This window comes from Belonocnema kinseyi, chromosome 4, assembly GCF_010883055.1.
Source record: "Belonocnema kinseyi isolate 2016_QV_RU_SX_M_011 chromosome 4, B_treatae_v1, whole genome shotgun sequence".
NCBI classification, from domain to species: Eukaryota; Metazoa; Arthropoda; class Insecta; order Hymenoptera; family Cynipidae; genus Belonocnema; species Belonocnema kinseyi.
The window spans coordinates 129207494-129224585 of record NC_046660.1 but is presented as its reverse complement, the minus strand read 5'-3'; the positions used below and the strand labels follow the sequence as shown (position 1 = coordinate 129224585).

The 17092-nt window shown below is 33.4% G+C and overlaps 1 protein-coding gene across 1 annotated transcript in view; it reads left to right on the top strand.

Moving 5' to 3' along the window:
* LOC117171327 overlaps window positions 1–17086 on the top strand; it is a 34746-nt gene extending 17660 nt beyond the window's left edge. The window contains exons 2-3 of the mRNA XM_033358539.1: window positions 5805–6226; window positions 14156–17086. Coding sequence (XP_033214430.1) covers window positions 5805–6226; window positions 14156–14332 — 599 coding nt within the window. The 3' untranslated portion in view covers window positions 14333–17086. The remainder of the gene's footprint in view (window positions 1–5804; window positions 6227–14155) is intronic.
* The last annotated feature ends 6 nt before the right edge of the window (window positions 17087–17092 follow it).

The window sequence follows — 17092 nt, the reverse complement described above, 5'->3', positions numbered from 1 at the left end:
TTTGATATAATCATTTTTGACCGATTCCTTGAATGGCGCTGCTGGCTTGAAGTAAAGCTAGCAGCACCATGCATATTTAAAAAAAATGAAGAGCCGAAAATTTTGCAATGGGGTATTAAATTAGCCCTAAATGAGCCCTTAATGAGCCCTTCATGATGAAATAGGAGACATTATGATTTGATCACTTGATGCTGTCAGGTTTACATAGCTGCAGTGTCGTACGAAGTCGTATGGTGAGCCTCAACCATCTTCAAAAGAAACGTTGTTGAACTGAATGTTTCTTTAAGAAAACATCTTTCTGATAATACTTGAAAATTTTCGAGAGACTTTCATATACCATTTTTTATTTAGAAAAATGTAAGAATTGAATTTTATTTATTTCAAAAAAGGCTCGATACCTTTTTTTCTTAATATATTGAAATATGTTATAAATTATCTAAAATTAATAAACAATAAACAAAAATTCTCCATAAAATGCGCAGTTTTTAATTTATCCAACTCTTTTATTGTATATAATACTCTCTTACTCAATTTTTAATGCAAAATAGCATTTCTTAAACAAGAATTTAAAATATGGGGAAAAAGCGAAGTAAGTTTCAATTATTTCACAAGAGATTTAATACTTGTTGTTTTCAAATATTTGAAACGCTTAAAAACGACCCAAAGGTAATAAATAATAAACAAAAAATGAAAGTACAATAATGCTTTAATAACATCAATGACAAAAAATAATGTTCTGCTATACGAAAATTTTCATAAACCGCGTAGTTTTCAATGTATCGAATTCTTTTATCATACGTTTTTTTTTACAAAGATTTGAATATTGAATGCTTTCCTAAATAACAATTTCAAATATGCAAAAAATCATTTAAGATCACTTATTTTACAAAGGGCTCAATACTTGTTTCTTAAAAAAATTAATCCACTTACAAACTATCGAAAGCATATAAAAAATAAAGAAGTTTTGAGTGGAAAAACGCTTTTATAACCTCCGTGACAAATATTTTATGATTTTTAAAAACCTCTGTAAAACGCACAGTTTTAGATTTATTTAATTCTTTTATAATACTTTTAATTCAGTGTTTAATTTAAAATAACAATTCCTAAAAAATAATTTAAAATATGTAGAAAAATTGATCGCTAGTTTAAATATTACCTATTTAAAAAAGTGCTCGATACTTTATTTTTCTTTCAAAAATAAAATACTTCGAAATCAGCAGAAACAAGAATTCTGTAAAGAAAAGTTTAGTCCAAGAACTTGCAGGTTAAAGAGTCTCACGGTGATTGGATGAAAAATATTTGTTTGCTTCCTCCTTGTATTCTCAATTATTTTATCTAAAAAATGTTTAATAGTCATTTTCTTGATTGTTCTTTCATAGAATGAAATGCATTTTTAAGAAGTTTTTTAAATATGCTATTGAATTATTTTTCCCTAAATATTTTGCTTTAAAAACGCATGACATTTTTTTAAATTATCAAGGAAATGTAATAATTGTATTTTTAAGCTTTTTTTAAAGCCTATAATTTTGTTTTATGCTGTCATATATTTAGTTTTTATTATTTACATAATAAAAAAGAATTATGTAAGTATATATGGGTCATTGCCAAAATGTTAACCACTTTTAGTTTAAAGCATTTTTTATGGTTAATGAATTCTTTGACTGAAAAACTTAATTTTATTAGGTTTTTATAAATATACATACTAATAATATCCGCATTAAATTATCTATAATTAATGATACGTTGAAATGAAATTTTCTACGATCATTGAATTCATTGACTGAAAAACTTAATTTTGTTAATTTTATTTTAAAAAACCTAAACCTATACTTAATTATTTAAAATAGCAACATTGCATGCGCGCTAAAGTACGCGGGAAGCTTTGCATTGCCAATTAATAACATAAAAATATAAAAAAACGTATTAAATATTTCAGATAGCAAGTAAGAATATAAAATTGAAAATTCCGAAAAAAATTCCTGCCTAATAAAGGAATTTGTTTTTCATTAAGGAAAAATTAATTTTTTGAATTCGGCTAGATTATCATTTTTTTTCTAAAGTTAAAAAATCTATTGCCTAAAACTTATTTACTTTAAATTAGAATAACACATGATCATTTTATATTTTCAAAACCATTTTTTTTACTTATAACTTTCATGAATTTTGCCATTTTTGTGATTTTCGAACTGCTATTATCGAACACGAAAATTGTGTGTAAACAAAATTCAACTATGTGTTACAACTCTAATTTAAATTAAATAAGGTTCACATAACAAAATTTTTAACTTTTTAAAAATCAAATTTAATCTACCCTAATCCAAAAAAGTAATATTTCTTTATTGAATAAAGAATTCCTGTATTTAACAGGAATATTTATTGTTATTTTTAAGTTTGGATGATTTTTTGTTACCTTGAACACTATACAAACATAATTTCGGGGTGGCCGTTTTAATCGAGGAAAAAAATTCCCAGTCATTTTCCGATTCACAAAAATGTTTCACGGTTAAGAAAATTCGAAATGGTTTAATTTTAAGTAGATTAATACATACAAATAATAAGCGAAACAAATTATATACGCAGTACACTTATAACCGTTTAATAATTTTAGGAATGAATTGACTTGATTCTTGCATAATTGTTTCAAAATTAAACACACTTTTTTGAAATCTATTTAAAATTTTTTAATTCTTACCACCAAAAACTTACCGATGCAATAAACTTATAATCTTTTATAGTTTGATGAGAGATTTGATTTGTGTGTCAGCAAATTAATTTAGACCAATATATTAATTTTCATAGTATGTGTACAATGTCTATTGTATCAAGTGTATAGTTCTTATGTTGAAAAAACTTATGTGATTCTATCTTGATAACATAGGTATCTTGGAAGTAAATCTGACATTCGTTTCAAATTAGTGATTACTTGAAGGAAAATATTCAAGCATTATTTTAAGAGAAATTATTTCTTGGCTGAATACATTCATTTTCTCGTCTCATAAACATGAAGATTGGTTTCAATTAAAATAGTAGTCGAAATAAGTATATGAATTTACTTGGATCAAAAAACATTTTGTTAGAGTTTTAGTTACTTATAATGGGAATACAATATTCTTAATTTACGTCGTGCGTTGATAAAGTTAATCATATAACAACTTATATACCTTAATTAAATAAATTGATAAAAATTGGCTAAATTCATTTGACATATTAAGCAAATTGATAATCAGTAAAGAATATTATTTATTGTACTTGAATTATTGCATATATTATGTATTAAATATATCTGAATGATTAAAGGTGTTATTGAAAGTAATAGTTAAAATATATTACTCGAAACAGTAATCGTCAATCGATAAAATTACAAAACTACTTTTTTACTTCTGTAGTTTTTAATTTTAGATCAAGATGTCACCCTATGAGTTACAAAATGGCAGCTGTCATGATTGTTACCAATGTAGGATACGTGTTTTTGTATGAAGTGATTTTATACGAAATGAATAAAAACATCTTTCTGTTAAAAGTATATAAGATTAGAAATAAAATTCTATATTTAATTTTATTTTTTAATTTAATATTGAACAGTATCAAGTATAAAAACATATTTATGCGTATTTTGAATTTTAATTTATGGTAAATTCTTTAAAAGTGCATATTAATTCACGAGTTTTGAAGCATAGGTTATTCCTTTTGGTTGGTTCAATGTCCATTTAAATGTATATAATTAATATAATCGCAGTTTCTCGTCCCGAAATTTGGAATGACTTATCCAATATTTTTCATAAGATTGGCAAGTCATCCCGAATTTTCGGGACGACAAATCCGTCCCCTTATCCAACTCCCTCAATTTTGCGGTATGATTAGACGAAGCCAAATATATTATAATTTAATTCAATGGGTTCCTCTCTTGATCGGGAAACCGGGAATTTTTTTGAGAACCGAGAAATAACAGTAAATTAATTGTTGTTCTCGTGAATTTTACAAATATTTAGAAGAAATCTCTATGCATTTTTTGAAGATTAAATTAAAAATTAAAAGCGTCTGAATGTGAAAATTTGAAATAAAAAAGTTGTAGGTTCATCAATTGTAAAAATAAATAAAGAAGTGATTTCTACACTTGAAGTTTAGTTCGAATGCTAAAAGTTAATCAATAACTGATTTTATGAGGCGATTATGAATCTGTTCAAAACAAAACAATTTACAGATATTAACATACGATAATCAACTTTTTCAAAATAAAAAGCCCTAGTAAAACAAATTTAAACATCCGTTTAAAACTTTATAAACTGTTTTCAATTTTTTAATTAATTGTAATTAATTAATCCATAATTAATGGCTTTTATTCAGTTTCAAATCCTATTCAAATTTTGTTTAATCTCAAACGTGGAGGGGGGCTTGATTTAAGACAGCCCTAAACATGTTGATGTCCCTAGTGGTTCTCATTTCACCCTACTGCTGTGTAATTCTTATAATAGAAATTAAAATCTCTGAAAATACTCTATAATGTAGGCTTACTTTCAAGTAAATCATTAATCCCAGACGAAAGTAAACCTTATATAATTCATTTTATAAAAATGAACGTAGTTTTTTGTCATTTTATAATATACTGGTGTATGGACATAATAAATCCTTAAATCAATTATTAAATTTCAGAATTTTCACTTTTGGGCTAAAGATTTTACATGACTGTTTTGTATTATTTATAGTTCTGTTTTGAATTAATTCCTAAAATAACTGTGCAGTTTCTCTGAATGCATTAATGACCTCCATTTATCGAACTACAGTTTTGTACCAATTATAATTGGTTAAATTTTGATGAATACATTTTTATCGTGTACCCAGTCAAATGGAGGGCAAATATGTAATTTTAGATCTAAATGAAGATTTTTAATTGGCATCAGGTTCGGTCATATTTATTTTTTGTAACGATATATTTCGAAAAAAAAAACAGCAAAGATGTCAACTAATATTGTGTAATTTTACTTTGATATAAAATAAGTATAATAAGTCAAAAATAAGTGATTATACACAACTATACTGGATATAAATTAGATAAAAACTTACAATAAATAATTTATCATAATTCCGATAATTTTTGCATAGAGAATACGATCTATATGCAAAGTGGTATTTCTCTGTCAAAACAGTGCCATGTTACAAATATTTTATTTCGTTACTGGTTACGTTTCCTCGCATTCACTGCTTTTAATTTATCGTCTAATTAATTAAGTTTGATAAGATTAATTAAGTTTGTTTTATTTTAATTTTATTTATACGTCGATCAACGTTCTTATATAATTGCTGCGTAATTGGGTAAGAAGGTCGGCGGAAGATAAATTCAGCGACGTGATGCTTCTAACGGACACGCAATCTAACTTGCATTTTTGTCGGTCTTCTGCGTCATCTGACGTACAGATTGTGTTTTATCGTGAGGTAACCGTACGTCGCAGTTGTCGGACTGTATCTTGCACCCTCACAGTGGTACATATCGAAGAGTATAATAATAAAGAAAAAAGCTAGATACGGTCTAGTTTAGTTCCTATATTGATAAGCTTCTCATTCGTAAGATAAGCCAAGCCTTTTTATTCTGAAAAAGAATATTGCTTCACTTGCACAAGGAGTAAAGAACTTGCACAATTTCATACAATTATCTTCTACTGTTTGCAGCTTCACACAAAGTAATATTCTGATTACTTTTACTAAAATCAGTATTTCATCATGTATTAATAAATCAGTAATATCTTTATTGGCCAATGCTTTCGGATATTTATTAAAAATTAATTCTTTGTTTTTATGTTTACTTTCAGATCGGCTGCCACGTCGGTCGGGTGACATATCTAGTCCCCGAGAGCATCCTATTGTTCTCGTGGATTCTGATTTGTCTCGATTACCTTTGCCAGACTTGGTGCTCTCTGCTGTGGAACAACTTCCGCCCCCAACTCCTCAGGTAACCGTCTCGGCGCCAAGCAGTCCAACAAGAGATGCGGCGTTCCAATTCCCGGAATGCAGTGCACCAGTGCCAAGTCCGCGACCAAAGCCACGAAGACGCCGATTAACATCAGAGAGTTCAATCCCAGAGAAAGGGCCCTCGGAATCGAACAAATGCAATGGTACCTGCTGTCCAGGTCACTTAAATTTAAGTGCAACAACGCTCAACGAGAGGGAATGGGTGGCCGTCGGAACAAACCTTAGAAACATTGCCGACGACTTCCATGCTTCCAAAACCAAGGTAAGCTAGTGAAAATTTTATATTTTTTACACATAAGATGACACCACTGGCGAGATTAGTTTAAGAGATATTCGGAAAAAGTTCGAGAGAAGGACAAAGGTTCACTAAACACACTAGGTATCCTTTTACTTTCTAAGTAGCTTATTGCTCGAGGTAATTTCCGGCTTCATAGTTGAACTATATTAGTTTCGTACCTGATACTTTGCATTCTGTTTACTGTGTGGGTTTCCCTAATTAGCTTGTAGATACTCTTCACGCGCATTAAGAGGCTAGGCCCTTTTGGCGAATGGGAGCACGCGTAACTAAAGTAGTCTCCTGCAAATGACGCCGGGACACGAAATGGCCTTGCTATTGTAAAATCTAAGTATAAAGTACAAAGCACAAAGCTATAACGGGCTCAACGACGTCCCGCGGGGCCTGACACTGAAATAAACCTTACAACTTTTCACTTCACCGTCCGTACTTAGCAATTCCATTTACGTGCCATCAATATTATTTTTATTCGCGTTATTAAAAAAGATTCTCCTTACCTTTTACGTGCACGCGACGAAACACTAAGTAAAATAACCAACAGCTAATACTCTAGAAACGAGCGATTACCGATGCAGAAATATGTAGGTCCAACCTGTCGTTGTACTGGTAGTAAATGCGCCAATATTGTACCGTATTGTTTCTAGCGAGTAACGACCAATTAGTGTAACAGACTTTATTGGTAAATAATTTCTAAGCCAAAGTTACGACTGCCCTTAAACTCGCATTAAACGTACCAATCGTACCGAGCGTGCTTTTGCCGAAGAGCTGACGACTGTCATTACGTTCAAGTGATTAGTGAATTGAACCGCTGAAAAGGAACAAAGTACAGATTACATGGTCGTTGGTCGGCATTCGCAGTGTTTAATAATTTAGGTCAGACGAATGTTAGATATTGAATACCTCCAATGAAACTCTTTTTTTTCCTTCAAAGTACTTCTTTGTCTTCAAAATATTAGAAAGTAAGACAAGTGTTCTCGACTTAATCGATGCAAAATTACGTTCTAGTTACTCCAATGAAACACGCTTTCCTTAAATTATATTCTCCCTCTTACTTCGGTATACGCTGTTGGACGATAAACTACAATTCAGATGGGGTGCGAACTTTAGCTTGTAATCGTGAGTTTAGTTATCGGACTTCTCTATGATCCCATGGGTCTAATATATATATCAGCCCTACTTGTCTCAGTAAGACATTCAGTATTGCTCCAATTTACACATCCAGTGATACCTCTCACACTTGATCAACATCGTTATCTATGTATTCTGTGTTCAATGACCAGACATAATTATTTCGATATATGGTTTCAATCAATCTTATTTCAGAAATTTTAATCTTCATTCCCCTTTGATTTTTTAGGTTGATGTAAAAAAATTCAACCATCTTCAATTTTAACACTCTATTCTAGAACTCGTAAATTTCTGGAGAAAATAATTGGAATCTCGTTTAATTCCATTTTGTTATTTGCTTCTTTACTCACCATCCAGAATATTTCTCCCTCTTGTTTATTGGCAGGGGAGCAAAGGCGGACATCGGTCTCTTTTATGCGGACTCGTCTTTATCCTCTTTAAAGGTCCGTCGGTTCGGTCCAATCTCGGAACGTCTAATTATTACTAGTTAAGTGCTGGTAATTGAAGGGTAAGAGAAGACCCGTGAAATTGAAGAAATTCTTCTTTTCCTCGATCTGAAACCGATCTTCACGTCGGCCAGTATCCCTGCTTTGCAAATCGAGTTAAAAATCTGAAAAATAATCGTTCCTTGTATTGTCAATGGCAATAAGGGAGTTATTATAAACATCTAGGATATATTACGAATATTTAACATATATAACATACTTATTATAGCGGGATAATCCGCTGCATTTATTCCTGCGCAAATGCTAGAAAAATGAAAATTTTTCTAATGCGAATACACACCAGTGTGCCGTTTGATGGTTCTACTTTATTTCGAACCCAAAAATTGTTCTAATGAATACTAATCTCTTTTTGTTTCATCGTCATTCCTACCAAGATAAAAATACTCCATACTTATCTCTCTGAATTCGAATAAGTCAGATTGTCTCTATTTCAAACAGTAAATTTTATGCCTTTATTTTTTTGTCCGAGAGTGGTTCTTCGTATTGTAAATGTTAAGTGTAAGTTTGTAAAAACACATTTTGAAAAGTTTCTTTCTCATTTTTGTGGCAAAACATGATTCGACTGATGTGGTTTTTATAGAGAACTGGACTTCTTAAAGATCTAGGAGTCAGTAGAGTGCTAACAGCATTTCAAAAAGCGGGTTTACTAAACCCCTATCGCATTGGATGAAACTTCCAATACCATCAGGAAGTAGGCGACTGAAACCCTTTGGAGTGACAGAGAGTAACTCTAACAAACATTCATAAGCGATTAATTTTACCCTCAATGCTCATGGTCGCTGTTTAAGGACACAAACTGTAAAAGACGAACAACAAAATACACCACACACCTAATTATGTTGCACTACTACAACATAGTTGCAAGAAATTTGAAGAGCGACACTGAACGCAGGCGTAATGCCAAATTTTTGGAATGCGTTTTACTGGCCTAAACTAATTTTGTAACCTAACCCGGTTTTTGCAGAAGATTTTGGTCCTGTTTAATTTTGGAGTAGGTCAAAGTCCATGTTGTGTATTTTTGAATGAATTTCATATTTTAGTTTTAAGAGACACGCAGTACCATTGATAAGGGGTTTTCTCGGGTGTGGTTTTTCTTTCAGAATGTTACTTTCGTGTTTGGGTAGAGTTAAAGAATAGCTCGAAAGTACTTTTTTTCTAATTGAAAAATAATACAGTTACGCAACTTTTTATGTTTCTTTTATGGTTTCTTGGAGATAAATGCTTATATCAGGATGTTAATTTGACAATACCTCGAACCGCTTTCGATTTTTTGTGTTAAAAATTAATTTTGTGAAAGTTAGACAGTTTTGTGCGTCTTGCGAATTTCGGTCTTTGGCACTTATGCTGTGTCACCCGTGTGGAAACTTTGTCGCGGGCCTAACCGGGCCCGAGCCTAGCAAAAATAGGCCCTGGCCTTGTGATCAAGCCTGAGTCAAGCTAGAATGAAAAGATAAATTTGGCTATGACCAACCTTGATGGCCAGGCTAGATCGCCGAGCCTGGCCCTGGCTTGACTCTAATTTATTATCGATTTCGCGCCATTTTATTCATAAGAAGGTTTGTTTTTCTTTTATACAGAAATTATGAAATCTCAGACCATCAATTTTATGCGTATCGCATATCGCATTACTGTTGTTTCAGTATAAACTTCGTGAAATTTTAAGAAATTTTTCATCAAGAAAGTCAAGTTGAAAAAAGATCTGGTTATCGAGTGTCAAGCACGGAAGCATTTGACGTGGAAAATCTAAAAGGAAAACTTCATTAGCACTATCCACCATGTTCTTTGCATACACGTCCATTTCCTTGCATGTTCTAAATATCGATGAGCAGTTTAAACTGATCATGAAAATGTATTTTAATTAAAAACACCAAAAACAAGACAGTGATAGGCTCTCGTTTGTCGCTTCGTTAGTCTTGACGTTCGGACTACTTCGGAAGTATTCGGTTTGTGTCGCGTCCACACCCGGCTTGGTCACGGTTGACGCGCTTATTTAAAATAATTAAATGTGTGAATCAATTATTTACAACAAATAATAACTGTAAAGCTATTAAAAATTATTCTTTCATCACAAAATAGGCATATAAATTAAAAACATTAAAAGTTAAAATAATTATTTTATTATACTCCTTAGAAATAAATCATCGATTTTAAATTTAAAGAAAAGAATACCTACTTTATCACAAATATTAGGTAAAAGTACTTAATTTTTTATGTGCACATTACAGTTATTATTTGTTGTAACAATTGATTGTAAAATTCATTTATTTTAAATAAGTGCGCTAACGGTAAGCAATGCTGTTGTCGACGCTACGCATGTATAGTGCGAAAGGATATCATAACTGACGGATTACATAAAGGGTTCACATGAGAACAAGTTAGAAAAAAAAATATCTGTATTTAGCTGTGACCATCTTAAGTCTGAGGTTTTCTTTGTATAATAATAGTAAAAATCAGGAAAATTCCCCTGATTAAAATTGATACAGTTTATGCTTTACGTCAGGACACATCTTTGAACTATCCAAAGTTGCTGAATGACAAGGTTCCAAGTTAAGCGAGCTTAAGCTAAGTGTGACAAGGTCTTTGTAATTGAACTTCTTGAGAAAAAGTAAATAATTATCTCTTCGTATACGAGAAGGTTTGTAATCAAGCTTTTACTATAATAGCGTGTCTTTGAGATTCGCTATGTGCAAGAAGTCTCACTCCCTCAACGCTTCCTGAGCAGAATTATCGAGCGTGAAAGCGACACTTAAACCAAAGCGTGCATTAAACGCATCTCGGCTATAGTCTTGTTCTAGAGAGCTTTTCGTCGTTCTTATGAGCATCTTAAGCTTCTCAATTTCTATCTGACTTGTTAAACGTGACAAAAGATGGTTAGTTAGTGTTAACAGTTCACTCCTCGTTACATACCATTAGATTCTTAGGACAACAAAGCGTCTAGAGTGTACATCTGGCTAGAAGGACCGCTGTTTATGTTTATTCGTTGTATTCATTGAATGGATTTCGTATAAAATGTATTGAGCTTTTGGCTTCATATTTTTCATTAAAAGTGCAACACTCAAATTTAAGGTATGTAAAGCCCAAAAGTAGAATAATGACTGCAGGGGTGAAGATAGATTTTTAAGAGAGTGAAATATGAAATCAAGTGACAATGAGAAAAGGGAGATAGTGGGAGAGCGAAAATAGTGAAAGAAGATATTTAGTTCGGACGAGAGCCTTACGAGAATAATCCTCTTCTTTCCCCATTCGTCACGGGAAGCCTCTATCAGCATGCTTTACATATGCACGATCGGAAGTGAGCAGGCATATAACGGCTAAGTGGACCCATCCCCTTGCATAAAGCTAAGTGAGCATGCCAGTACGTGTGGCGACAGGCCAAGAAAATGATCTTCAATCATCGTTTGCGATCGCACTTCATTTTGTCCCACACTGATTTGCACTTTTAAAAATTTGATCGCACGTGCTACCCTTTCTACCGCGTAATAATGAGCGAATATACAGCAACTGTCACTCACTAAAAACTATGGAGTAAGTCAAGTGCCTGGCGAGTAAAAGATGTTAATGGATATTCGATGTTTGAAATCTCTTCCGATGGCGTTATCGTAGGCAAAAAATTAGATGTATGATGTAGTTTGGAGTTCGTCCTTTACCTCTGTTGTCATTATTATCGATTATATTATTGACGTATATGTAGAAATGTTCAATATGCGGTGAACAAAATTGTCGTAAGCGGCGTTAGATCTTAACAGACCATTTAAAAGTCAGAAGATTATATAAGATCCTGTTAAATTGAATTTGACAATGGAGAAATGAGTTACTCTTGTCATGTTTGTCGTTCAAGAGATGAAAAAAGCGACAAATATCAGGAGGCAAGAACTTGGAGGTTTTCAGTTGCGTTTATTCCTGACTTTGCTCACGCGCACCTGTAGCTGTCCTGCCAATTAAATATATTTTACGCGCAGTTTTCACCAAGGCTTTTCAGAGGATAGTTTCAAATTTCTTATTGAAATAGGAATGAAATCAATTTTTTTCATATTTTAAACACTATTTGATCTTTACAAAATTACAAAATTTGTGTTCTTAGTTTTATTTCTAAGTTTAGTTACGTGAAGTAGAACATTATAACTGTAAAATTGATAATTTTATCTTTTAACATTAGTTGGCGTTATTTAATTGGCTTGTGCGTCTATCTTTGACCACAAATTCCGTGCTAGTTGAATTTTTTTTCTGTTATCTATGGCAAAATAGAGCTACTGAACAATCTCCGTTCCGCGTCAAGCAGCGCAATTATCTTGTGCAATAGTTAATGCCCTGCAGCATTAACAACGTGTTCGTGAGATTTGTAGTAAATATCGAGTGCAACTTTATGTCCCTAGAACGGTGCTGCGGCAAGAAGGATTGCTTACTTATATCGTTTATGCCGTTAAAACATGACTGTCCTTTATCGCGGTGTCGGTATTGGGAAAGGCGGTGGTGAAATATTTAGTGCTTTTCTTCGAATCGTTTATTGTCGTATTTTAATATGCTGCTTGAAATTTGAATATCTTGGCCTTATCATAGGTATGACTAGCATACTAAAAGGTACGCAAATTTACAGCGTTTCGAAAGGGTAGGATGACGATGCGGATAACTACGGTTGTTTTGGTTACTTTTATTTGCATTAGGGTTATGGCAGTGGGGACCTGAAATATCATTTAGTTGTAACGGAGAAAGAAATATTACAAAGATAAATGCTGAAGAAAACGTGGATGAGATATACATGTATTAGAAGAGAAATATCAATAATTCTAAGAAGACTATATTAATTGACGAGGAGGACTCCCGAGAGTATTTTCTGCGTTGTCATAATTCTCCCTTAATGTGACATTTTCCCCCATTCCCAGTTACACACGCGATAATCTTTCTTTTCGCACTGGACGGTGCTACCGAACCGAATGTTAGGAGAGTGGGTGAAACGACGGTGACCAGATATTATGGTCGGCCATAAAGGCGCCTTCAGAGATTGGGCTTTCTCGGGTTTATTATTATACTGAGCGTGGATTAGGAAGAAACGGGAATCGGAAGTCGCGAAACGGGGGTCGAGATATGGAACTGGGCGATGGAAACAAAGGGACTCATTGCGAATCGGTTCACGCCCTTGTATTCACACGTGTACGCATTTTCTATATGTATAGATTGCCAATAATACGTATAGAGATGACTTTGATGCTATAAGAAATTCACAAAATTCTTGTATTATAAAATCATGAAGTATCTATTATGTTGTGCGTCTATAAATACATCATTTTTTATGATTTCTATTACTGTGTACATTATTTATTTTTTAAATAGAATGCACTGAATCTGAAAGAATGGTTGTGCTTCATTTGCTGTTACATTTTTATTTATTTCAAACTAAATATATTTGAAATCAATCCTGCATTGTTGAGGAAGATGTTAAAGGAATCCTGGACACAGAGGATGCTCACAATAGGGCTTTGATATAATCTACTCAATAAGTTCTTACTCTTTAAAACGCATGACAACCATTGTCTTTTATTTACTGTCAAAGGTTCACTTTGTTCTCGTGGTTAAGCGAACCCTACATAATCAATGTTGAGATTCCACGTTGAATCTATTAGCCGCACCTTGCTCCAAACGTGTATGCAGTTCTAGAGCTGTACTCAATCGAATTCTTAAATCAAAACTAGTCTGTCAACCAATTTGTAGCACATAATGTCGCGGAAGCTAAAACTTAATCTTTTCAGCCTTAATTTATATGTTTATATATGCTGTTTTGTGTGCAGAATACAGAGGTATAATTAACGTTGAACAAAAGCCAAACAGCATGGGCGCAACTATCACGAGACAAAAAATTCGCTCACTTGTGAGCTTTTTCCACGGACTTTTAAATGCTTATTATTGAAACACACCTTTGCCTATCTGACTGCAAAAAGTATAAAATACTTTAATCAAGCCCAAAAGTAATACTTTAAAATGCTCTATGAGCTTCATGGATAAGGCCAGATCGCCGTTATTTAAATAATCACGTCAATAGCATTAATTGACTGTGCGTTCAAATGGCAAGGATCTCGACAATTCAACTAATCCACAAGATACCTACTTAATCTATTTAGTTATAGTCCAATACGATGTTACCTTAGTTTCTTTCTAAACTATTAGTAGTATTCTTTTCATATAATAATGTGCTGGAAACTGTATCTATAAAATTAATAATTGGAACATTTTATTAATATACTTTTTGGAATTGTTTGCAATGTTTCAGGACGCGGAAGTAGAGAAGTCGAGACTGCCTTTACTAGGTTCGACATTCTCAAGCAGCACCAGCAACTCGTCCACGGATAGTATATTATCGCTGCTGATTCCAGCTCCACTTCGGGAGACGCTCTGGACGACAGTGGCTCTGTACCTGGGCTGGCGACTTGTATCCCGTCTACGATAGAGTTGTCTACTCGCCTCTCTTGAATGCAAAATGGCAGGTTGTGAGAGCCGAAAAGCTAGAAACGTTGATTGAAGAACGGTTGAACACGTTAGCAACCATTTTCTTTAAAGCCGGCGAGCTCGCGTCCGAACGAAAAGATGACGATTCAGAGCCGCTTTAAAGCCATTGCGCACCTTTGGAGTTACGCGTGGCAAGTCTTTTACTTGGTCTGGGCAGGCTCATCCCATCGTATGATGGCCTGTTTGTCCCAGGTCAAGCCACATTTTTCCATTAAGATGTGTGAGACCGTAATTACGAGGCACGTTCCACCACAAGGACGTCCATGATGTATTTTTCTACATTTGTGTCAATCGTCGCACGAAAATGTTGAGGCCTGTGAAAATGAAAGTGATAGCAAGATTTACGAAAAATAATAGCTAAAAAAATGTTTATCCCCTTGCATTCTCGTGCGGTGATGCAAACGCTTTGAGGCGTATCGACTGCGACACGGGTGATTTTAGCAACTTTGTAGCGACGATCGGTCCGGAGAAGGAAGGGAAAGGTTACGGGGAACCTAAGGACGAGATCCAAAGAGGACTTAACCCAATAATCAAATCATGATCTCATTACGAATAAATAAAAAGATTTTAATAAAGTAGTGCGATTTGTGTGATAATCAGTTCAGTTTGATACGTTACATCAAAAGCTAGTAAATTATTCAAGTGAAACGATTTTGCTTTTAAGGGCTGATTATTCACTCATAAGATGCTTTTTACGAGGTTTTGGAACTAGAGAAAGGAATATCAAATTTTCTTTTTTTTTGTGGTATAGTCATGTTAAATTCATGAGACAGTTAATGGCAAATTCTCACTTTATTTGACACTATCGTATTTGTATATTTCCTGTGATTCGTGATATTTCGTGATATAATTAAATTAAACTGAGCCCGACTGACTTACGTTAAAGTAACTTAATGAAAACTCGCATAAACTACTGAAAATTGAGTTAAAGTATGACGAATGAAGATTGCCAATAACTGACATGGTCCTGTGCAAATTTTTCCAATTCCCTGCACCTCGTAGTAGCGTTGTGAATTTGCGTCAATTTAGCCTGTATGTGTACATCATTTCAGATACACATAAAGGACAGGAACCGCAAGGGAGTTGAATCTATTCCAAAACGAAAAGTAAAAAAGAGACGGTTGGGAGCAACGTTTTTATGTATTAAGAATAAATAAATTAATAAAATCAGTAATAAGTCGAGGTTTAATTAATTAAAGTAGATAATCGATAGATCGAGGATCGCAGTATCTGATTGGCTCGCTGCGAGGCCCGTGGACAGTTTTCAAATGATCTCCGGTAGCTTAGCTCTTAGTGGCGTCCTCATTCATGCGGGACGCTTGTAGCATTTCGGAGGAGGTGTCTTTCACTAATGCTTCTCTGTTTTTCTTCTATTCATTCCTCGTCCTTATTTTTGTTTTGTTTAAATATCTTTCATCTTTCCTTACATCTCCTTTCAATGATTTTAAAAGTTTTTCTTACTCTCCTAAAACACGTGGAAGATTCGTGTCGTTTCATAGCGTTGTTAGATCATTTTTGGCTTTTGCCAATGTAGGAAATTGATAGACATGTTTAATTTGCTCATTTTGCTCAAATAATTTGACAAATAAATTCAACCATGGTTTCTTCCCCTTTCGCAATTAGAGATTTCGTATTGACTGTCATAAGTACGAAAGACAATTGGTAGAATCGTATAGTAGCAACCAAGATCCGTAGAGACGTTTCATGTGGAACATCTTCTATATATGTGTGTTTTCTTTCTATACTTCGTACACGTACGCTAATATACTTATCGCTAATGAGTATTCCAGTGTGTATAGGCATAGTATTTATTTAGATAGCATATCTACTTCCGTATTTCCTTTCTCTACAACTCGACCCTCGCTCTTGTAGTTTTCAGGGGCGAGTAAGATCACTGCCATTTATCTTACGAAAAATTGAGAATCGCATTCAAGGGTGCTGCAAATATGCTTCTTTTCTGTCCATGATATACGTATTTTTCCCTATTATTTAAAAACAATTTTTCTCGAACTTAAAACCTTAATGTCAGTAATGCAATATTATTTCGCGGCTGATTATAAAATTGACGAGATCCATACTTCCTCTACCGATTTCATATTTTATATAAAAATATCTTTTTGTATTCTTGTTTTCTGAAATATTACTCCAAATATTGATCGCCCTTATATCACCCTGAACCACACTCGATTATGCCATCGTGTTGAATCTCAATTTCTTTCGCGAAGCAGGAGTGAAAAAATAGAAAAAGAGAGGCCAGCGCCATGGATAATGATGATATAGTGATTGTATTGTGAAGCAGTCTCTTTCTTGTGAAAAAGTGAAGGAATTCTCTTTTTTACTGCGCGAGGTGATACGACATAAACGAGAAATGTCAGACCGATAGGCCAGGTGTTGCTTATTTTATATGCTAGATGCAAGTTTAGATAAATAGCGTACTTGGAAAAAAGAAGAAAACAGAAAGGAGTTTATTGGAAGGACCTGAAGAAATTTAGGATAAATTTTGAAACGAGAACAGGACGCATGTACATATTACTGCTTATTCTGTGCCCGTGAACAGAAGCGGTGCCAATTGTTTGTTTGTTTTTTATTATTATTTTTTTATGGTATAGATCCGTAATTTTTTGTAGCTATTAGTCAGCCATATGGAGAATTAAGAATTACCGATAAACATTTATAAAAGTCTAAATATATACATATATAA